The sequence below is a fragment of the Anabrus simplex genome, chromosome 2, assembly GCF_040414725.1.
Source record: "Anabrus simplex isolate iqAnaSimp1 chromosome 2, ASM4041472v1, whole genome shotgun sequence".
Classification (NCBI taxonomy): domain Eukaryota; kingdom Metazoa; phylum Arthropoda; class Insecta; order Orthoptera; family Tettigoniidae; genus Anabrus; species Anabrus simplex.
The window spans coordinates 181,749,069-181,773,910 of NC_090266.1; the positions used below are offsets into that span (position 1 = coordinate 181,749,069).

The 24,842-nt window shown below is 37.1% G+C and overlaps 1 protein-coding gene across 2 annotated transcripts in view; it reads left to right on the forward strand.

The window, feature by feature from the left end:
• pug (pug C-1-tetrahydrofolate synthase, cytoplasmic) overlaps positions 1-24,842 on the forward strand; it is a 629,281-nt gene that overhangs the window by 74,541 nt on the left and 529,898 nt on the right. For both annotated transcript variants that reach the window (XM_067140458.2, XM_067140459.2), the window contains exons 3-4: positions 14,302-14,500; positions 24,616-24,752. In XM_067140458.2, coding sequence (XP_066996559.2) covers positions 14,302-14,500; positions 24,616-24,752 — 336 coding nt within the window. The remainder of the gene's footprint in view (positions 1-14,301; positions 14,501-24,615; positions 24,753-24,842) is intronic.

The window sequence follows — 24,842 nt, forward strand, 5'->3', positions numbered from 1 at the left end:
TCCTTGTAACCAACAATCTTTACATATTGCTGATTGAATACTTCTGCCTTTTGAAGATCGTCGCATACACAGTCCCCTTGTTCATTAATGATTCCTGGAATGTCCTTCTTGGAACCTGTTTCTGCCTTTAAGTACCTATACATACCCTTCCATTTTTCACTAAAATTTGTGTGACAACCCATTATGCTTGCCATCATGTTATCCTTAGCTGACTTCTTTCCTAGATTCAATTTCCTAGTAAGTTCCTTCAGTTTCTCCTTCCTTCCATAGCCATATCTAACTCTATCTTTCCAACCTGCACCTCCTCCTTAGTCTCTGTTATAATATAGTGGATCTTTACCATTCCTTACTACCTTTAAAGATACAAACCTATTTTCACATTCCTCAACAATTGCTTAAACCCATCCCAGAGTCTGTTTACATTTTTATTTACCGTTTTCCATCAATCATAGTTACTTTTTAATAACTCCCTCATGCCTCTTTTATCAGCTATATGGTACTGCCTAATAGGCCTAATTTTAATACCTTCCTTTCTTTCACATGTATTTTTAACTACAACAGAAACGGTTTTGTGATCACTAATACCATCTATTACTTCGGTTTCTCTATAGAGCTCATCTGGTTTTACCAGCACCACATCCAAAATATTCTTCTCTCTGGTTAGTTCCATCACTTTCTGAATCAGCTGCCTTTCCCATATTAACTTATTTGCTATTTGTTGTTCATGCTTGCTGCCGTTCGCATTACCTTCCTCGTTGACATTTGGTAAATTGAGATCACCTGCTACTATCACATTCCTTTCCATATCGTTTCCAACATAGCTGCTGATCTTATCAAATAATTCTGAATCGGTGTCAGCGCTACCCATTCCCAGTCTGTACACTCCAAAGACATCAAGTTGCCTATTATCTTTATAATTATATTAGTCTTACACCTAGAATTTAATGTTTGTCATCTTTAACTTTTTAGTAGCTTAAAAATTTTTCTTTCACCAGAATGAATATTCCCCCTCTTGCCGTTCCTGTCCTATCTCTGCGATACACACTCCAGTTCCATGAGAATATTTCTGCATCCATTATATCATTTCTCAGCCATGATTCAACTCCCATTACAATATCTAGTAAGTATGTATCTATTGAATTACCTAATTCTATTCCTTTCTTTACAATACTTCTACAGTTCAACACTAACAATTTTATGTCATCCCTACTTGAATTCCATTTCCCTGTACCCTTATCATCGCTACCTAGGTCACCCCATTTCCCTGAATGTACCTGTCTATAACCCCTCTAAATAAATTTCCTAACTTGTATGTACCACTGCAGTTTAAGTGAAGGCCATCTGAGCCAGATCGTTATCTTCTACCCACCCATTAGGATCTAGAAATCTCACTCCCAGCTTCCCACATACCCACTCCATAGTCTCATTTAAATCCCCAATCACCTTCGTTAGTATCCCTTCTAGACAGTATTCCACTGATAACAATCTCTGCTTCATTAAACTTCACCTGTGCTGCATTTACCAGATCCCACACATCCCCAACTATGAGGGGCGTTTGAAAAGTCTGTGCAAAAATAAAAACTACTTACGTGTTTGGGGTAAACCTTTTTATTTTTTGACATAGTCTCCTTTTAGGCTTATACACTTCGTCCAACAATGTTCTAGTTTGTTGATCCCTTCCCAATAATGGGATTTGTCCAAGTCTGCAAAATATCCATTAGTGTTTGCAATCACCTCCGCATTTGAATAAAATCTTTTTCCCACCAGCCATTTCTTCTAATTGGGGAACAAATAGTAGTCCGAGGGAGCCAAGTCTGGAGAATAGGGGGGATGTGAGACGAGTTGGAATCTTATTTCCATTAATTTTGTGACCACAACTGCTGAGGTGTGTGCTGGTGCGTTGTCGTGATGGAAAAGGACATTCTTGTGGACCAATCGCGGGCATTTTCTTGCAGCTCGGTTTTCAAACGGTCTAGTAATGATGAATAATATGCACCTGTAATAGTTTTACCCTTTTCCAGATATTCGATGAGGATTATGCATTGCAAATTCCAAAAGATATTCCCCATACCCTTTCCGGCCAAAGGAACGGTCTTCACCTTTTTTGGTGCAGATTCCCCCTTGGTAACCCATTGTTTAGATAGTTGTTTTGGTCTCAGGAGTATAGTAATGTATCCATGTTTCATCCACGGTGGCAAAACGATGCTTAAAGTCCTCCGGATTCTTCTGGAACAGCTGCAAACCATTCTTGCAACACTTCACACGATTCCGTTTTTGGTCAAGCGTGAGCAATCGCGGCACCCATCTTGCGGATAGCTTTCTCATGTCCAAATGTTTATGCAAAATATTATGTACCTGTTCAGTCGAGATGCTCACAGCACTAGCAATCTCACGCACCTTAACTCTTCTGTCATCCATCACCATATCATGGATTTGATCAATGATTTCTGGATTTGTAACCTCCACAGGCCGTCCAGAACGTTCAGCGTCACTTGTGTCCATATGGCCAGTCCGAAAATTTTGAAACCACTTATAAACTGTTCTAATTGAAGGTGCAGAGTCACCATAATGTTTATCAAGCTTCTCTTTAGTCTTCTGAGGCATTTTGTCTTTCATAAATTAATGTTTAATCATCACATGAAATTCTTTTTCGTCCATTTCTTGAAAATCACTTGACTTCCTTGGTTCACACGAATGCCAAACACAAAGAAATAGACCAATATGGCTGAAACTTGGTGTGCGTTCATTCAAGAGATGCTACTAACTAAACATGACCTCGATACTCGCCGGTGGTGCCATCTCTCGTACTTTGCACAGACTTTTCGAATCACCTTGGTATGTTTTTACTTATACCTGCTTGTCTTACGTTGTTAGTACCAACGTGAAACACTACCATCTTCTCAAAAATCAAATCAAAATCTCTTTATTTGCAAATGAGGTGTCTACCTCGGTGGCAAATGGTACACTAAAATACATTATTGTCAAGCACTAAATATTAAATTAACAAGAGAAGAAAATTTTCCTATAATACAATATTATACAATTTATGCTAACAATGTTTTCTATTAAACACACAGCTCATCCTTAATAAATTTATATTGTTTACAAAATTCTACTTATAATATCTCCTGTACTACATACAAATATAGTCAACTGATATACGATACTATACAACTGGTATAAGATTAATATTTACATTGCATTTATTTATTTACTTTTTTTTTTTTTTTACCCGTTCTGGAACCTAAGTAGCATAATGACCTGCTGCGTCTTAACCAGAGCCCCTTTTGCCACCACTTTTCAGAGTTCCTGAAGGGCCTTCACAGGTACCGTAGTGGTCCCAGGGCCCTCAAAGTCCCCACTGTACTTCACCTCAATCAATCAATCAATCAATCAATCAATCAATCAATACTGATCTGCATTTAGGGCAGTCGCCCAGGTGGCAGATTCCCTATTTGTTGTTTTCCTAGCCTTTTCCTAAATGATTTCAAAGAAATTGGAAATTTATTGAACATCTCTCTTGGTAAGTTATTCCAATCCCTAACTCCCCTTCCTATAAATGAATATTTGCCCCAGTTTGTCCTCTTGAATTCCAACTTTATCTTCATATTGTGATCTTTCCTACTTTTATAAACGCCATTCAGACTTATTCGTCTACTAATGTCATTCCACGCCATCTATCCGCTGACAGCCCGGAACATACCACTTAGTCGAGCAGCTCTTCTTCTTTCTCTCAATTCTTCCCAACCCAAACATTGCAACATTTTTGTAACGCTACTCTTTTGTCGGAAATCGCCCAGAACAAATCGAGCTGCTTTTCTTTGGATTTTTTCCAGTTCTTGAATCAGGTAATCCTGGTGAGGGTCCCATACACTGGAACCATACTCTAGTTGGGGTCTTACCAGAGACTTATATGCCCTCTCCTTTACATCCTTACTACAACCCCTAAACACCCTCATAACCATGTGCAGAGATCTGTACCCTTTATTTACAATCCCATTTATGTGATTACCCCAATGAAGATCTTTCCTTATATTAACACCTAGATACTTACAATGATCCCCAAAAGGAACTTTCACCCCATCAACACAGTAATTAAAACTGAGAGGACTTTTCCTACTTGTAAAACTCACAACCTGACTTTTAACCCCGTTTATCAACATACCATTGCCTGCTGTCCATCTCACAACATTTTCAAGGTCACGTTGCAGTTGCTCACAATCTTGTAACTTATTTATCACTCTATAGAGAATAACATCATCCACAAAAAGCCTTACCTCCAATTCCACTCCTTTACTCATATCATTTATATATATAAGAAAACATAAAGGTCCGATAATACTGCCTTGAGGAATTCCCCTCTTAATTATTACAGGGTCAGATAAAGCTTCACCTACTCTAATTCTCTGAGATCTATTTTCTAGAAATATAGCAACCCATTCAGTCACTCTTTTGTCTAGTCCAATTGCACTCACTTTTGCCAGTAGTCTCCCATGATCCACCCTATCAAATGCTTTAGACAGGTCAATCGCGATACAGTCCATTTGACCTCCTGAATCCAAGATATCTGCTATATCTTGCTGGAATCCTACAAGTTGAGCTTCAGTGGAATAACTTTTCCTAAAACCGAATTGCCTTCTATCGAACCAGTTATTAATTTCACAAACATGTCTAATATAATCAGAAAGAATGCCTTCCCAAAGCTTACATACAATGCATGTCAAACTTACTGGCCTGTAATTTTCAGCTTTATGTCTATCACCCTTTCCTTTATACACAGGGGCAACTATAGCAACTCTCCATTCATCTGGTATAGCTCCTCCGACCAAACAATAATCAAATAAGTACTTCAGATATGGTACTATATCCCAACCCATTGTCTTTAGTATATCCCCAGAAATCTGATCAATTCCAGTTGCTTTTCTAGTTTTTAACTTTTGTATCTTATTGTAAATGTCATTGTTATCATATGTAAATTTTATTACTTCTTTGGCCTTAGTCTCCTCCTCTATCTCGACATTATCCTTGTAACCAACAATCTTTACATACTGCTGACTGAATACTTCTGCCTTTTGAAGATCCTCACATACACAGTCCCCTTGTTCATTAATTATTCCTGGAATGTCCTTCTTCGAACCTGTTTCTGCCTTAAAATACCTATACATACCCTTCCATTTTTCACTAAAATTCGTATGACTGCCAATTATGCTTGCCATCATATTATCCTTAGCTGCCTTCTTTGCTAGATTCAATTTTCTAGTAAGTTCCTTCAATTTCTCCTTACTTCCACAGCCATTTCTAACTCTATTTCTCTCCAGTCTGCACCTCCTTCTTAGTCTCTTTATTTCTCTATTATAATAAGGTGGGTCTTTACGATTCCTTACCACCCTTAATGGTACAAACCTGTTTTCGCATTCCTCAACAATTTCTTTAAACCCATCCCAGAGTCTGTTTACATTTATATTTACCGTTTTCCACCGATCATAGCTACTTTTTAGAAACTGCCTCATGCCTGCTTTATCTGCCATGTGGTACTGCCTAACAGTCCTACTTTTAAGACCTTCCTTTCTATCACATTTATTTTTAACTACGACAAAAACAGCTTCATGATCACTAATACCATCTATTACTTCAGTTTCCCTATAGAGCTCATCTGGTTTTATCAGCACCACATCCAGGATATTTTTCCCTCTGGTTGGTTCCATCACTTTCTGAATCAGCTGTCCTTCCCATATTAACTTATTTGCCATTTGTTGGTCATGCTTTCTGTCGTTCGCATTTCCTTCCCAATTGACATCTGGCAAATTCAGATCTCCCGCTACAATCACATTTCTTTCCATGTCGTTTCCCACATAGCTGACTATCCTATCAAATAATTCTGAATCCGCGTCAGTGCTACCCTTTCCCGATCTGTCACTCCAAATATATCAAGTTGCCTATTATCTTTAGAAATGAGCCTTACACGTAGAATTTCATGTGTCTCATCTTTAACTTTTTCGAAGCTTACAAATTCTTCTTTCACCAGAATGAACACTCCGCCTCCCACCCTTCCTATCCTATCTCTACGATACACACTCCAGTGCCGTGAGAAAATTTCTGCTCACACCAGGCAAATGCTGGGGCTGTACCTTAATTAAGGCCACGGCCGCTTCCTTCCAACTCCTAGGCCTTTCCTATCCCATCGTCGCCATAAGACCTATCTGTGTCGGTGCGACGTAAAGCCCCTAGCAAAAAAAATAAAAAAAAAATAAATTCTGCATCCATTATATCATTTCTCAGCCATGATTCAACTCCTATTACAATATCTGGTGAATATATATCTATTCAATTACTTAATTCTATTCCTTTCCTTACAATACTTCTACAGTTCAACACTAACAATTTTATATCATCCCTACTTGATTTCCAGTTCCCTGTTCCCTTATCACCGCTCCCTAGGCCGTCCCGTTTCCCTGAATGTACCTCCCTATTACCCTTCCAAACAAATTTCCTAACTTATACGTACCACTGCGGTTTAAATGAAGGCCATCTGAGCGCAGATCCCTATCTCCTACCCACCCATTTGGATCTAGAAATTTCACTCCCAGTTTCCCACATACCCACTCCATAGTCTCATTTAAATCCCCAATCACCCTCCAGTCAGTATCCCTTCTACACAGTATTCCACTAATAACAATCTCTGCTTTCTTAAACTTCACCCGTGCTGCATTTACCAGATCCCACACATCTCCAACTATGTTGGTACTTATATCAGCTTGCCTTACGTTGTTGGTACCAACGTGAAACACTACCACCTTCTCCTTCCCCTCCTCCCTCTCTTCTACTTTCCTCAACATCTGCCTCAACCTAATTCCTGGATAATACTCTACCCTGGTACCCTTTCCTCCACACACTTTCCCCACGTGTCTAACGATGGAATCTCCCATGACCAGAGCCTCAACCCTACCCACCTCGTTTGATCCCCTCCCCTCCTGGTCAGCCCTATCTTTCCTGATAACTGCAGAAGCTACTTCCTCCTCCCTTTTCTCCTTCCCATGACCCTGTTTCACCTGTCTTTTCCTATCATCTACTCTACATTTTCCTTTCCTACCTTTTCTCTTCCTCCTACTCCCACACATCTCAGCAACAGTTCCCTGTCCCTCATCTTCCCTCTGTTGTTCTACCTGGAGTGACTCATACCGATTTTGCACAGACACCTGTCCTGAATTCTGATCCTGAATAGAGCTCTTAGCCTGCAATCTCCTTCCCCTTAGAACATTAGACCACCTGTCTTCTACAACTCCTCCCTTTCCTTCCCCTCCCTCTTGTACACCTACTGTAACCTGTACGTTGTTTGAGGGAGTCCTATCTTCCTTCCTGTCTTCTGTGAGAATCCTAATTATCTCCCTCAAACTTTCCAACTCCTCCCTCATACCCCTCAATGCCTCGCCACACCCACAGAAACTACACTCGCGCTCCTTAGCCATTCTTTACGGGGGGAAAATGAAATTAAAAATAAAATAACTTATTTGCAAAAAAATAAATGAACGGAGGGATATAGTCTGGGATAGTACACAACAATAAGGTAATTAATATATGACTACACTACAATACTACTTAGTCGTGCTCTATTTTTTTATCCTACAACCCCTGACAGGATAAAAACTGCTGTTAATTACTGAATATCGAAAGTAATAGCCTACACAAGAACTACACAATTCCAAACTGCAATTAAGCCTATTCTAATTACAACAACAGTATTTTAGTACGAGTTTCTACGGATACCTCTACTACACCAGTACTACACAAATATTTTACAATAATAAAGTAATCACACTAAATTCTAATAGGATATTACTCGTATACTACTGTACAGTACACTACAGTAATGTTAAACTACTTTCAGACGTATCCTAATTACGGAACCGTACCGTATGTCACTAAACTAAGCACAACAGAAATGAAATTTGCAAGAACTACTGTACTCAAAGATTACCAACGAAGCTAAATGCTTAGACAAATTATTATTAGTATTACGGTCTAATAGATACACACGAAAAATAACGCACGAATATAGCAGGCAAGATACGGCACTATCTAAATAAATGTACTGTATCTATACTACAATGTATCTACACTACACTACCCTGCGTTTGGTTAAATGCTTAAGTATCGAAAAGATTGCCGTACACGAAGAAAAACACGAATATAACTGGCAAGATACTATCTAATATAATATACCTTATCTTCACTACAATTCTACTGAAATGTGGTTATGTGATTATTACAGCTGGTGGATTACTATTATTTTCCCTACTCCACGGGACGGAGAATAAAAGTGTCCTTAATTAGGCCTACTGAAAAATACGAGGTTGTCTACAGTAATTTCTCAAATATTTCTATCAAAACTACTACTACTACTACTACTACTACTCCTCCTCCTCCAGGGACTTGAACTGCAATTACTGGGATATATGAACTTTATTATTAGCTAACCGCTCATAAATACTGAACGATCGAGGGAGCGAAATATAAATTACGGATACTTTAACTACCTACTTAGAAGTACCAATGAATGGAATACAAGATCAGCTGATTTTTATTTATATTTACTTGACTACACTACACCCTTTGTTCACAACTTAGCCAACAATGCAATATTTGAATATGAGGACCGACAATAATCAATAACAATACAACGACTGTTAACTATTACCGTGTAATCTCTAACAACTTCTTTTTAAATGGAGGTTTACAGGCGTATCGTGGTTATTTTTTATGTAGTAAATTATTACCTTCGCGATAGTTTGAACGGATATCTATACGAAATACCGGAGAAGTTGCTGCAGAAGTTACGGTACTATTCCTTATGATAACGTACCTTTGTAAGTATAACCAACGAACCTACAGATATTTACAAATATTTTTAAAGTTAATATTATTACCTAAAGTATTTCCTAAACTTAAAATCAAAACAAGGTACACCTAGCTAGCCTACTTAACCTAGAAAACCTCTACAGGCAGTCCCCTACTTTGGCTGTCCAAACTCCTTAGACCAGGGGATACTCAACATATAAATTCACTTGTAACATCATCGATTTTTAATATTTTTAAAATATTTTAAATATTAGTCATACTGCGTTAAAATGACAGCTCATCTTCTTGTAAAAATATAAGGCAGAAGGAATTCTATTTGTTTGTGGAATCTCCACTTCTTCAATTTTTCCCTTCCTGCCTACTTTTACTTTTTGTCTCGTTGGTGCCTCCCTAAAACAGTCTCTCAGTCTTTTCCATAAGTTTTTAATTTCTTTACCTAAAACATTAGATGTTATTTTACCTTTCACGTTCTTAGTAACTGTTGATATACTTATGAATATGGCGTACAGTTACAGAGCAGGTGATTCAACTGTATTTGCTAAATTGTAAATATTGTGCGTAAAGCCATGTGAAGAATGTATTCTTCTCAAACAATTAGAGCTATCAAAATTGTGATTATATAGCTAATTTATAAATGTTAGCTTACTTAGAATCAATTTGAAGTACTGTACTTATTTCCTGCCAACAGTTTTCCTTTCTTGTCAAGTCTCTGTAGTAATCTGATGACGTATCATAAAGGCAGGGATATCTTTTCACCTCCTCAGTTAGTCGTTCTTCTTTTGGCCTGTTATCCATTGTATTAAAATAATGAAGTACTACCAAAAGGACTCACACGACACGACTAAACACACATGACAGCCCGCCGGACCAACTGCTCAGAAATGAAAAGCGCATGCGCCAGGCCAGCTACAGCCAAGAAAATCGCCTGCCTAGCGATCTGTCTAGCTTAGCTTAGTCTAGCTTGGCATAGTATAGCTTAGCTTAGCAGCCTGTGTGTGTGTCATCGTACTTAAATGCATTGGGAACGATATTTTTCATTACACCGCGTAGCTTAGCATAGCTTAGCTTAGCCTAGCTTTCTGTGTGTGGTGGCCTTAATTACTGCAACAGAATTCTAGTAAGAGAGTTAATACAGATACCACAGGTACTATAGATACTACAGATACTATACTACACAAATATTTCATAGTAATAGAATAAACACACTAATCTATATATTAATTTTTTTTAATGAAAACTAAAGTCAGTCAGTCCGGCCATTCTATCCGGTCGATTTCCTTCATTTTTTTAAACTGAAAGGTATTTATGCACATATTTGTCATAAGGTACTATAAATCACTTAACTTCCGCCTTCCTCAAATTATTTGATTTTTCAATTTTTTGTCTCTTTGAAGCAATCATATCTTTGGTTCTAATTGAGGTACGGAGTTGGTTTTGGCCTAAGAACACTCAGTGGATCAAGTTCTTTCATTTCAGCTCTTAACTATTCAAATTGGTTGATTCTGAGGAAAGTTATGAGTGCACATTCAATTTGACGTATCATTTCTTCAACATTTGTTTTTCATTGAAGCAATCGCATCTTTCGTTCTAATTGAGGTACGCAGTTTGTTTTGGTTTAAAAACACTCGGTGGATCAATCACTTTCTTTTGAGGTAATAACTACTTAAATTGGTAGTTTCTGAGAAAAGTTATGAGTACATTTGTCTCCATGACGAAGATCTTGGAGGACTTTTTAACAGTTTGGCGCGTAATGTTGTTCCAAGGAACGTTTAATTCAATTTCTTTGTGTGATGTATTTTCAAGTGTTTTGCTGACATAATATTACATTCTATTACCACAGCAGATCATGTGCTTTATTTCATTAACTCGAAACTTTGCAAATACATCCGTGAGGATAGTAACGGACAACACCATACTTTGTACATTGCGGGTGGAGCCAGCGGGCAACTGATAGTTTATAATAAGATACCTACTGTAATACACTACAGTAATTTCAAACTACGTTCAGATGTATCCTAATTACAAGAAGTTATTACTAAGCACAAACGTGCCAATGTTGTTGAATGTTTGATAAGGTTCCTTTCTTGGTTACATGCAGGATATCTAAATCTTTATCTATGGATGAAAATGAGTGGTTGTAATCTCTCATGTGTTCACTCATAGCAAAAAAGCTTCCTGTATTCAGCTGCATTAAAATGTTCTTTATAACGGATTAGAAAGTTAATCCCAGTTTGTCCATTGTAGCTGACATCACACTGATTACATGTTAACTTATAGGCCTCTGTTTGCATATATTTATTAGATTTATTTAAGTATTCATGTTATAAGTAAGTTTGGAGGTGGTGTTATTGTTTCTGAAAGCGATGTTCACTCAATCTGGTAATCATAAATTATGGCAAGGTGTACTAAGTCTTCACTGTGAGCTGGGCAGCCATTATGCTGAAGTGATGCCCCATCTGCCCACTATTCTGCACCAGATGTTTATACTCCAAGGATAGTAGTTCAACATGGCAAAGCCAGTGGGGAATTTTTACTGGCCAGTAGTGCACATTCCACAGAAGTTGCTTTGTCTGTAAACAAGATACATGACAACTCCAGTGTATCATGTCTAAATACGCAGTCACAAAAATAGATGGTAAATGATGATTGATTATTAATGGTAAAAAGTGGATGATACATTCTGTAGTCTATTAGTGTTTGTGGCTATTTTTGGTTGTGAACAGGACATGACTTGGCAAACAAAATGGAATTCATTGCGCGCACTGTTAGTGTCAATTGAGGCTTATGAGAACAATGAATGAACAACTTCATGGGTTATCAACGAGCGTGGCAATGGATTTATTATGAATTGACAGTACAGGGTGTCCTAAAAGTAACTGTGCAAAGGAAATGTTGACATTTGAAATCTGAAGTGGTACTTACGGAAGTACAGTTTTCTGTACAGGAGATATCCTCCTGCAGCCTGTAGACATGATCTCTGCACATGGTTATGTGGGTATTTAGGGGTTGTAGTAAGGATGTAAAGGAGAGGGCATATAAGTCTCTGGTAAGACCCCAACTGGAGTATGGTTCCAGTGTATGGGACGCTCACCAGGATTACTTGATTCAAGAACTGGAAAAAATCCAAAGAAAAGCAGCTCGATTTGTTCTGGGTGATTTCGGACAAAAGAGTAGCATTACAAAATGTTGCAAAGTTTGGGCTGGGAAGACTTAGGAGAAAGGAGACAAGCGGCTCAACTAAGAGGTATGTAATGTTAGGTTTTGGTCCACCCAATCAATATACATCACTTTACAAGTGAAAAACTATTTAATTAAAAAACATATTAAATATTAGGGACATGTTTCATCTCTGTTTGAGACTTCATCAGCCATAAAATCACGTAGTAGATTACAAAAACTCATTGTTCAGGAATTGAAACAAATGGAAGAACCCAATGCCTTTTTAGGGATTATTTGAGAAACTCAAAAGATATATATATATATATATATCTCATTTACACAAAGTGACCTCACTTCTTGCAAAATCTTTTGTTGTCTTCAGTGTTAAAATTGAAATATAACTTGAAATGTGACATGCCTGCCATAACATCTCGTACGGAATACAATGTCCATTGTTGCTGTCCCTATTTAAAACAGAAGTTCCTTTATGAACTGTTGTGAAAACACTGGAGAACACACACATATTTAATGATGTAGTTTATCACTTCTTGCAAACAATCTTTTTGCAGTGTTAAATATGAACGACCTTACTTGAAAATATTGCAAGCATTGTTGGAATCTGGTAGTTTCAGTTTGTTGACTGGGGAGATCGAAATTCTGGCCTAGGAAATAGGATTGGTACAAATCCACATCAGAACATGGTGAGAAGCAAGTCACAGCGAGGCTGAGTCGTAAACCAGCTGTAGGGAGTTTCATCCAATTTGAGGACCTTGTCACTTTTAAAAAAGGAATATTTCTTAAGATCTAAGCCACGAATATGGTAGTCGTGCAGCGCTGATCTGTGCCATATGACAGGTGATCTCATAAAGGTCAGAGTTCTTCTATCAGAATAGCTGAAGTTTTAAAGTATTCCTTACAAGTTAAAGTTTTAAAATGTTCTGATGTGGATTTGTACCGATCCCATTTTGGAGGCCAGAATTTCTATCTCCCCAGTCAACACACTGGACGAATAAGTTAGAGTGGTGTCTTTAAAAGTAGGAAAGATCGCAATATGAAAATAAAGCTGTAATTCAAGAAGACAAATTGGGGCAAATATTAGTTTATAGGTAGGGGAGTTAGGGATTGGAATAACTTACCAAGGGAGATGTTCAATAAGTTTCCAAAATCTTTGCAATCATTTAAGAAAAATCTAGGAAAACAACAGATAGGGAATCTGCCACCTGGGCGACTGCCATAAATGCAGATCAGTAGTGATTGATTGATTGATTGATTGATTGATTGATTGATTGATTGATTGATTGATTGATTGATTGATTCTGAAAATCATTTCCATATAGCTCTTGATGGAAAGAGACATGATAAGGATGGAACATTCTACATTATACATCTTTCACATATAGCATTTCAGAAGAAATGTCCACCACTTCATAGCATCTGCTTCTGAACTGTGCTGGAAGTTCTACTGATGACAAACTGCTCCATTCGTTCCACCCAGAGAGCAGGTACTGCCACAGGAATACTATAGTTCGCACATCGCTGCCAATAGATTCTACTCAATGCTGGGGGACTTTGCATTGAAGGACTGTAGACATTTAATACATGTATATATTTTATGTCAGATGTAATTAATATTTGCTCTCACGAAGAAACAACCCTTGTGTTCATAATGAATTGATAATGGAAATGAAAAATTCAATGAAGCTGTGTGTTGTAATGAACTTTCGTATGAAGGCCATACAATATCAATGGATGATGATAGATTATCTAGGATACTGATTGTTTTAGTTTTAGAGAGCAAGCTAGGACATATGAGACTTTTGTTAGTATTGATTTTTAATGGGAAGGAGAAATGTGCGAGTATTCTTGGGAAACGGATGTTCCTGGAGGTGCTTGTAGTTATTTACAGAGGCTTGCAGATTGAACACTGTAATATTATTGACTACTGATGTGGTTTTAAATGGAAGCCTCTGATTATTGAAGATTTTTAATTAATGAACATATGGTGATTCATTAGTAACATTGCATTTGTCAAGTTTCAATGATGAGATATAAAAGTATAAACATTGTCAAACCAGATGCTGTATCAACAAAGATTGAAAGCTCTTTATTCTTTCTCAATTGTTTCCTGCTGGGAACTTAATTATTTTTTAATCCAGACATTCTTAATAGCTTAAAACACTTGCAGATTAATCATATTTTTCTTGTCCAATAGTATTTGTGTTAATTTTTAATCTTATTCTTCTTGGTGTATTGTCAACTTTATGCAAATTTTCTTTTGTCTCATAGGGAGATTAAAGTCTCATTGACTGAGAAAGTTGCTGCACTAACAAAGGAAGTACCTGGCTTCAAGCCAGGTTTGGCCATTGTTCAAGTTGGTGAACGAGAAGATTCTAATGTCTACATTCGTATGAAATTGAAGGCTGCCACTGAAATAGGAATTGAAGCATGTCACGTTAAGTTACCAAAGTCGACAACTGAGTCTGAGGTTTGTACATATTATGAAATGTAAATAGGGAGAAATTGTAATATTGTTTCCTGTTAATTGTTTGGTCGTGATCATAGTTACCATTGTTTAAGTAGTATCAGTGGAAGATAAATTCTGTAGCCTATTAGTGTTTGTGGTTATTTTTGGCCGTGAACGGCACATGACTTGGTAAACAAAATGGAATTCATTGCGCGCACTATTAGTATCAATTGAGGCTTATGAGAACAATGAATGAACAACTTCATGGGTCATCAAAGAGAGTGGCAATGGATTTATTATGAATTAATAGTACAGTGTGTCCTAGAAGTAACTGTGCAGAAGAAATGTTGACATTTGAAATGTGGTACTTACGGAAGTGCTGTTTTCTGTACAGGAGATATCCTCCTGCAGCCTGCATACATGACTACACATGCCACTGCATATCGCTGGAACATTTTCTGGAGGGTGCAATTGGAATTAGTCCTCTTGAATTTCACTCTCATTGAGTTGGGCCATGAAAAGTTCCAGATTTTCAGTGTGATAATGTTCTGAGTTGGTGTCGTGGAAGAAAATTGGCCCAATAACACGCTGCCGACTTACGGCATACCATACCCCGATCTTGTGTGTTTAGAGGCATATTCTTCCATTCATTAGGGTTCTCAGTGCTCCCGACACAAGTGTTCTGACTGTTAATTTATCTGGACAGATGAAAACCACCATTGCATTCCTAAATTTTTTCTGCATTGCACTTCTCAGTAAAATTTTGGAACAACTGGGTAGCTCATGTGGTAGAGCACTGGCCTTCTGAGCTCAAGTTGGTGGATTCGATCCCAGCTTTGTCTGGTAATATTTGAAGGTGCTCAGATACGTCAGCCTTATGTTGGTAGATTTACTGGCACGTTAAAGACTCCTGTGGGACAAAATTCCTGCACCTAGGAATCTCCAATAACCATCAAAGTAGTTAGTGGGACATAAAACCAATAAATTATTATTTACTTTTTGAACACCTTTGTATATCATAGTAATAAATATATTATAGTAATAAAAGATGTAGGAGATTTAAAAGTAGCTTTTAATAAGTCTTCTTAACAGGTGCGTAAAGGTGGATTGCAGGCTAGGAATGTTCAGTGGGAAAAGTCGTAACATGCAACATAGTTTTTGTTAGATTTAAATGAGCAATTGATGTGGATAGATTTACTGATTGCTGGAATTAGGACCAGAATTGTCTAGGAGTAGAAGGAACAGATAAGCATGAGGCAGACAAATTGTGTGAGGCTCTGAGTGATGTAGTTATCAGAGTTATCAGGAATGATACCAGTAAGGTAGTGCTAATTGGGGTTATCAATATGAGAATTGGAAATAGAACTGAAGTGTATGGGACAATAATGGGTAGATGTGGGGGAAAAAAAAAAAAAAAAAAAAAAAAAAAAAAAAAAAAAAAAAAAAACCAACACTAATGGAAAATGTTTCAGTTTAGCAGTTACTGACTCATTCTTTCTAGAATAAGGATTTTCACAACTGTAATTTCGTGTGGCTATTTCTAGCCAAGTGCAGCCCTTGTAAGGCGGAGCCTCTGATGAGAGTGGGCGGCATCTGCCACGTGTATGTAAGTGCGTGTTATTGTGGTGGAGGATAGTGTTATGTGCGTTATGTGAGTTGCAGGGATGTTGGGGACAGCACAAACACCCAGCCCCCGAGCCATTGGAATTAACCAATGAAGGTTAAAATCCGCGATCCGGCCGGGAATCGAACCCGGGCCCCTCTGAATCGAAGGTCAGTACTCTGACCATTCAGCGAATGAGTCGGACACAACTATACTGAGTGTACCAGATCCATAATAGACTGTATCATTTAAACTGATTTTGAATTTAGGAAATGTAATGAAAAGATATTCCCCAGGGCTTCTTTGATGATACCAACCACTATCTTATCTGCAGTGAACTGAGTACTACCCAGTGTTGTCTGTGAACAGGCAGACAAGGATGAAAACTTGAAGATAAGTAAATAAGGCAGAAGTCTATGGAGAAGATCTGAGAAAATTTACAAAAATATAGGCATTAATCAGATCCAGGAACGCTTTAGAAGGTGAATGGATGGCATACAAGGATGCTGGATAGAAACAACTGGGTATTGTATTAGAAAAACAGTGTGTTAAGATAGGAAATAATCCATCATAGTACAGTGATGAAATCAAGGCAGCACTGAAGTATAAAATAAAAAAGCCATATGAAAAATAGCTTCAAGCAAGGAGTGTTGTAGAATCCAAAAAGAGACCATGGGATGGCTTGAAATAACCTGACAATACTAGGTCATGGAAAATTCTAAGTTTCCATGAAGGGAATTAGATTTTTTTCACCAATAGAGCATGTCAAAATACCAGGTCATGCAATAGGGAAACCTTTCTGGAGTGTGATAAAGAAGTTCAGAGAGGGAGGAATAAGTCAGTTGAATAGCATTTTGGATTAGTCTGGTAAACTCATTGCTAATCCTTTGGAATTGTTGCACATACGGAAGGGATATTTTGCAAACCCACCCTATGTAAAAGAAAAACATAATCATAAAATTTTGAATTGCAATATTTATTGAAATCAGGACAGTGAGGGTGACATGCTGGAAGAATAGTAAATAAAGTCACAAAACAACAGGAATTTGACTGCTAATATGGTGGCAAAGCTATGATAATATGACCTCACTCCAAAAGGTTAGCATGGTTTTTGGCAAGGGTATCTTGTGGTAAGGGCCCTGTGGTGTAGGGGTAGCGTGCCTGCCTCTTACACGGAGGCCCCGGGTTTGATTCCTGGCCAGGTCAGGTATTTCTACCTGGATCTGAGAGCTGGTTCGAGGTCCACTCAGCCTGTGTGATTAGAATTGAGGAGCTATCTGACAGCGAGATAGCGGCCCTGGTCTAGAAAAACCAAGAATAATGGCCGAGAAGATTCGTCGTGCTGACCACATGATACCTCGTAATCTGCAGGCCTTCGAGCTGAGCAGCGGTTGCTTGGTAGGCGAAGGCCCTTCAGGGCTGTAGTGCCATGGGGGGTTGGTTAGTTATCTTCTGATAAGACAAAAATAATACTTGTACCAATTTACAAACTAGGAAATGGGTAGTATTATATGGCATTGTATGGCAGGATGAGATTCATTTGGATGAAAACTCAGTAAGCAGCTATATTTTATGTTCTACCCAATAGAATATCATGTCTGTTAATCTTGGTCAAAAAAGTATCACTCTGAACATTGTTTTAGAAATTAAAAAAACTGTTTTTAGTTTCTCCAACTACATCAACAGGTTTCTTTGTGTACATGTTATGCAGTGTGTTGTTCTAGTAGTCATACAATAATAAATAAGATTCCTGTACCATGTTAGTTACAGAGCTCCTCATGTTAGTTGATGTTGGTAAACATTATTTTAGAGTGACTAAGAGGAAAAGCTACATTTGCTAGATTTGAAAATTTCTTCATAAAGAATTGTCTTATTAGTACTGTATGACAATTATAATAGAATTATGGGGTTGGGCCTTGTCGGGTTAAAGAGATCTTCAGAGTTTACAAAGAAATGAATTATACCACCTATCCAATACTTCACAATCCTTATATTTAGGATACAAACATTATACAGATGTTAAAAATTGGGACATGTTTTGCTTAAACATAGTAAGCATCATCAGTCAGAAAAACATAACCCCAAAGTTAGGTCAGGGCCCTTAACGTGGTTTCATAAAGTAGAATTGTTCACTAAGGTCCAATAGTTCACATTAGTAAAATCTGAATCAACCATAAAAACTAGTCAATAAATTGCACTAAGTTAAATTATTATGAGTTAATGATTAGAATTGCTTATGCCATATAAAAGGAGAATAATATGAAATATAATGTCAAAATTATAATTTGATCATATATGAAGTAATCAAAGTCATTACAATCTCAATAATATAACTAGTTCATAGCTGTGTTCTTCAATCCTTCTAGAAACATTAGATTAAATGAAGTATAGATAAATAAAATCACTGGTTAAAATCTCATTCCAAATTGTCGAAAAACAAGAGTGAGGTAAAAGGAATTCACAGAATAGTTGGTTGAAAAACAAAAGTTTGTAAAGTTGAGTTGAATTCCGCTTGAAAGGGCATGAATGAGTGGAAATTTGTCCAACTTTCTTCCAGGTGGTGAGCTTAAAGCCATAAACTGTCATACTTAAATTCCATATAGGGAGTTCAACTAAGCCTTAGGTGTAGAATAAAGCGCAATAATTTCGCGTGTTGAAGTCCCTTATGTTAACAGAGAGGTGACTATTCTGTGAATTCCTTTTACCTCACTCTCGTTTTTTGACAATTTGGAATGAGATTTTAACCAGTGATTTTATTTATCTATACTTCATTTAGTCACCTATCTATCTATACTTCATTTAATCTGATGTTTTTAGAAGGATTGAAGAACACAGCTATGAACTAGTTATATTATTGAGATTCTAATGACTTTGATTACTTCACACATGGTCAAATTATAATTTTGACGTCATATTTCATATTACTCTCCTTTTATATGGCATAAGCAATTCTAATCATTCACTTATAATAATTTAACTTAGTGCAATTTATTGACTAGTTTTTATGGTTGATTTAGATTTTACTAATGTGAACTATTGGACCTTAGTGAACAATTTTACTTTACGAAACCAGGTTAAGGACCCTGACCTAACTTTGGGGTTATGTTTTTCTGGCTGATGATGCTTACTATGTTTAAGCAAAACATGTCCCAATTTTTAATGTCTGTATAATGTTTGTATCCTAAATACAAGGATTGTGAAGTATTGGATAAGTGGTATAATTCATTTCTTTGTAAACTTTGATATTCTGATCTCCAATAATGAGGTTTATAAAATTATGACTTGTAATTATAGAGATCTGTCAGATTACTGGATTTTCAGTGATGAAGCAGAGTTATTCAAATAACAGTTTTATTTATTGAAAAAAAGAAAGAACTTGAACAATACTGTGTATTGCTAAGAGCACATATTTAAAGAAAAACATTACTTATTTATGTGGATACCACAACAGGATGTAAATGGATCAGAGAGGATCTGAAGGAAATAGGCCTTACAACAGAGACACCACAAATAAGATAAAATTGAATACAAAACTCAAGAATACAAACCTCCACTTTACCCTTACACAAAACAAACCAACAACACACATATTTTCAACTGAGGAAAGGGCACGAAGATCGGGGCATCTGAAGAAGTACTGGGAGGACTGCAAAGCCTGAACAATAAAGAGACCTGAACAACGGACTTACTAAAGTGATCCTATGTGGTCATACAAGCAGTGTTGCCAACACTATTCTCGTTTTATAAGCTAGACCATCATCCAATATAAGCTAGAAAAAGCTAAATCATAACTAGAAAAAGTTAAAAAATAAGCCAAACTTCTGTAGCACTGCTTACCGGATAGGCAATTAAATTGTGCTTTGACTGTTCAATTAGCAAATTACTATACCTGCAAACCATGCACTTTTAATTGTGTATACTGAGCTAGTCTTGGCAGACTGGTTTTAGACACAAAAAATGATAAATAAATATCTTCCTTTTTTTTCTCTCCACAAAAAGATGGGAAAGACAGTCTATACAATTTTTTGCAGAGTACAGACCCAGCGATTGCGTGAAAGGTTTATCACTAGTCTAAGAATATGTAAATACAAAGTATCATTTTAGTTATAGCATTAACGTTTAGTGGACCTCTAATTTTCAATTCATTAATTGCATTTTGCCAAGCAACGGAATTCTTAATATTGGAAAGTTAAAAATAATATGTTTACAAATTAGTACATTTCTGTGATGGAAACTAAATAAAACATAATACAAAAGGTAATATTTGCAATAAATTAAAGAACTTGCTGATGAAGTCAGTTTACTGTATAATTTGGAATGCCGTAAATTGAGATATTAATTCCTCCTAGAAAACGTAGATGGGATCATAAATAATGCAAGATATATTTTAAGGTAAAAAACCTAAAACTATGGGGAGGACATACAATCTGGTAATTCTACACTGAAGACTAGGAATAACACAGGTTCAGTTATATTTTAACGAAATTATTTGTATTACAGTTACCTGATTTATAAGTGAAGTTCTAGGGGATCCTCAGGATCACTGTCTGAATTTTCGGGGAACAGAAGTGACAGAGCAGCATCTTCCTCACTTGCTTCTGCAGAACTCTGCTGTGAAGTACCAGCACGAGGTTTAATGCCACTTGGATCACCCCTATAAGCAGCTGCTGTCCCTACTTTGCGTAACACCTCCGGGGGAAACTGGTAGTTTTTGCAACACTTCCCAATGCGACGAAGCCCTGCTCTAATTGCTGCAATAGAGTTTAGTAATTCTGTTCCCATCCTATTTCGTAACTTATTTTTCACGATGTTCATCATACTAAACAGTCTCTCCACTTCAGCATTGGACCAAGGCAGCACAAGTAGACACGTTGCAACGTCAGCTAATTCTTGAAAGGGATTAATACCTGAAGCATCTCTATAATTATTCACCTCGTGCCAGAAACGTAATGTTACCGATGTTTCTTTCCATTTTACCGTTGTTAAGTTATGCCACTGAAAATCAGCTTTCGTGATTTTTTCAGCGGGGATATTTAGATATCTCATTACTGGAATGAGAGATTCCTTCACTACGCGCAAAGAATTTGCAACCGATAACGTAGATATAGTTTTCAAAACTTTAACATATTCCGGAAGCCTTGCTTGCAGCTCTCCGTGTAGCTTTGTCAAGAAAATGATGCATCTCTTCCGGAATTCTTTTTCTTCCTCAGGAGATAATTTCAATCCTCGCAGTTTTTCCTCCACCTGGTAACCTAAGTAGGCATGCCAGTCTACGTAAGACTCAAGGTTATCAGTAAGGAAGTCTTTCCTACACGTTGGAAGCACGAATCTTCTTCCTATGCCCTCTACTAAAATTGCTAGATCTTCTAGTAATTTAGATGGGTCTGCCACTTGAGATTCAAACGATTTATTTACCCTTTGAACATCACCTAAAATTGGTCGAAGAAACAGGAGATATGCAAGATTCTTCTCATCAGTATACATAGCATGCAATAATGAGGCAGTATAGTCCCGCTCTTTAGTTTTAGCTATGCTAAACATAGTCTTGAGTTCAAGCCATTGCTCAGTTAATCTAACAACAGCACTTTCAATTGAAAGCCACCGGGTCTGGCATACCTGAACAATTTTGTTGGGTTGATGACCTTCATTTATGGCAGCGTACAAAGCTTTGTATGTACCCTGACGTAGAGCTGAGTGGGCAAACCAGTTGTAAGTTTCTCGAATGAGAAAATCGAGGTTTGTAGGAAGACAATCTGCAGCTGAAGAAATTGCCAGCTGCAGTGAATGGCATACGCAACGTATCATTACAAGCCCTGGACATTCCTTGCGCAATTTGGCATAAACCCCGTTATTGACACCGGTCATGATGGAGGCATTATCGACACCAATCCCTTTTAAATTGCCTATGTTTAACTGTTTATCTCTTAATGTTTTCAGCACACAAGCGGTGATAGATTCAGAATCGCAGCCGTGTAGTTCGGAGAAAGATAGAAATGTGGATGTCAGTCCTCCAGTCTTAACACCAAAATACGGAATTGCTATCCCCAAGATTTTAGTAACACTGATGTCGTTAGACTCATCAATAATTATGCTAAAAGGTCCACTGCCTATAACTTCTAGCAAAAGCTTCTCGAAGTGAGGACCCAAAACAAATTTTATTAAAGCACTGCACTTTGTTCTATGCAGCTGGAGGTTTGCTGCAGTTGGACTATCATTAAATTTTGATTTGCACAGTTCGCCAAGGTCATCAATACTCAGTATCGACGAATGGCATGCTACAAAAAGTGAGAGAGACGCTTCAGCACTCCCTACATTTTCATAATCTCTACTTGGTGCAACGAACTGATCTAATTTTCTTGATGAGCTAAATGCACTACATGCTGTGATATGTTTTTTCGTTTTAGTATGTTGAACAAGATCACTATGTTTTGCGTTAAAAATAGCCTTGCAGAATTTACACCTGGCTTTGTTTTTGTCACCCGGAACCTCTAAAAGCCATTCTCGAAAAGCAGGATCTGTAAGCCACTCTTTCCGAAAATGCTGCTGATATTTCGGAGGCATTTCACAAGAATATAGGCAGACTGATGACAATAATAATAACTTAATAACAATAATAATAATAATAACAACACTAATAATACTGCACAGCTAAATGAACACTCACTAGCACAAATTCAACCCGCGCGTGGAACTATATAGAGTTTCAAAACGCAAATGAAGAGCCAAAAGGAGTAACAAGCCGTTATATACTATCGCTAGAATTAGCTAGGCCACGTCACCCCGCACTCTCAGAACATGACCAAATATGAAATATGGTGATGCATTTTCGTCTTATTCTACAACGTACCCATATATGGAGTTGCATTTCCACATCTGTGAGAATTAGGGAGGAGTTATCTAGTCGTGTGTCATTACATAGGTAAAGGAAATCTTACGAAGCAGTAGATATTGTTCAGATATATTCAAGTGTTGTGAGGTCATCGGGCGATAAGGATGAGCAGGGAAAGGCACATCCCATGCTCCCGCTGGGACGGGGGTGATTCACGTACCATGTCCAAGCGACGATAGCTATATAGTTCCGCTGTTGCTATCACATCAATGACATCATACGAGAAACAAACACAAGGAGAGAGTAAACCTTCCTTCATAACTGGGGGAATACCACCACCAAGTCACATGAGGCAAATTGGATGAAATAAGCTAGATTTAGCGGGGAAAAGGCTACAGCGGGAATCTTGATTTTTTCCCGCTAAACGTTGGTTTAAATACGCTAGATTTAGCTTGAAAAAAGCTAAATTGGCAACGCTGCATACAAGAAGAAGAAGAAGAAGAAGAAGAAGAAGAAGAAGAAGAAGGCGGAGGAGGAGGAGAAGAAGAAGAAGAAAACTTTATTCAGTGACCAGCAATTTATAACCATGAGTAAACAATGTCTTCTATGTTAGTGTCTTTCAGTGACTGAATGAGGATTTTGCTCTTTCCTTATTACACAAAGCAAAAATCCAGTAAAGATAAAAGATAAAGATAAAAGCACACTAATTTAATTGCACAATTTACACAACAAACACCTGGCGACCGACTGCTGCTCGGTACGTCGGACTACTGGATGTGTCTGGCTGGCGAAGTATTTCAGACTACAGAGACTATACTGTAGTAAACATTCCAAATACTAGTAGTCTCTAAGGTGAGACAGAATTGCCTTTTGATTTTGAAAGAATGTTATTTTTCCTTATAACTAAGAAAGTGTGAAAACTACAATACCATTAATTTAGTATCTCACTCATGTAATATTTTAACACAAATTATTTACTGCATAATGGAAAGACAAGTTAAATCAGTTTAGCTTCTGAAGAAATGTAGGAACAGCAAACCAAAAATAATCTTGGAAGACCAAATAAAGAAGGAAAAAAACACTTATCTGTAAAAGGCATTTGATAATGTAGTTTGGTCGAAGCTCTTTGAAATTCTGAAGAAGATCAGGATCAAATAAATAAAAAAAGAGAGGAGATTATTTATGGTCTGGTTTAAAAACAAGTGATCAGGGATCAGGGGAAATGAAATAGAAACACTATTGTATCCTGAAATGAATAAGGCAGGGCTGCAGTTTATCCCCCTTTCTTTTTAATGTTGGTATAGAACAACAGAAAAAAATTAAAAATTTAAAAATTAAGATTTATAAATTATATAGTTAAATTATCTGAGCCTACAGAGGATCAGGAGAAATTGTTGAATGGTAAGAAAAGTCTTGGAAAAAGAGTACAGGACAAAGATGAATAAATCTAAAATACAAGTAATAGAATGCAGCCGTATGTGATAGGTGATGCCTGAAATGTTACACTGAACCTGAGGCCTCTGAGTAATAGGTAGGCATATTATAAGTATGATCATAACACATGCAACATGGAATTATTTTTGAAGTTATTTTAAGAATATTTTTATTGTTTGTTTATGTTTATGTGGCTTTGTTATTTATCTAGTTGACCTACTTAAGCTATATTTTGTGTTTTCCTGTTTTATAATAACTTCTTATTTTCAGCTTTTACGAAAACTGGACAAGTTGAATAAGGATCCAAAGATACATGGCATAATAGTGCAGATGCCTTTGGATTCTGATACTCCAATAAATTCCCAGTTAATCACTGATTCCGTTTCTCCCACGAAAGATGTTGATGGGTAAGTAAAACTCCTGAGACATTTCCAGTTAAAGGAAAATTTTATAGATAATATTCAGATATCTTTGAAGAGAAAATGCCAATTATTGAT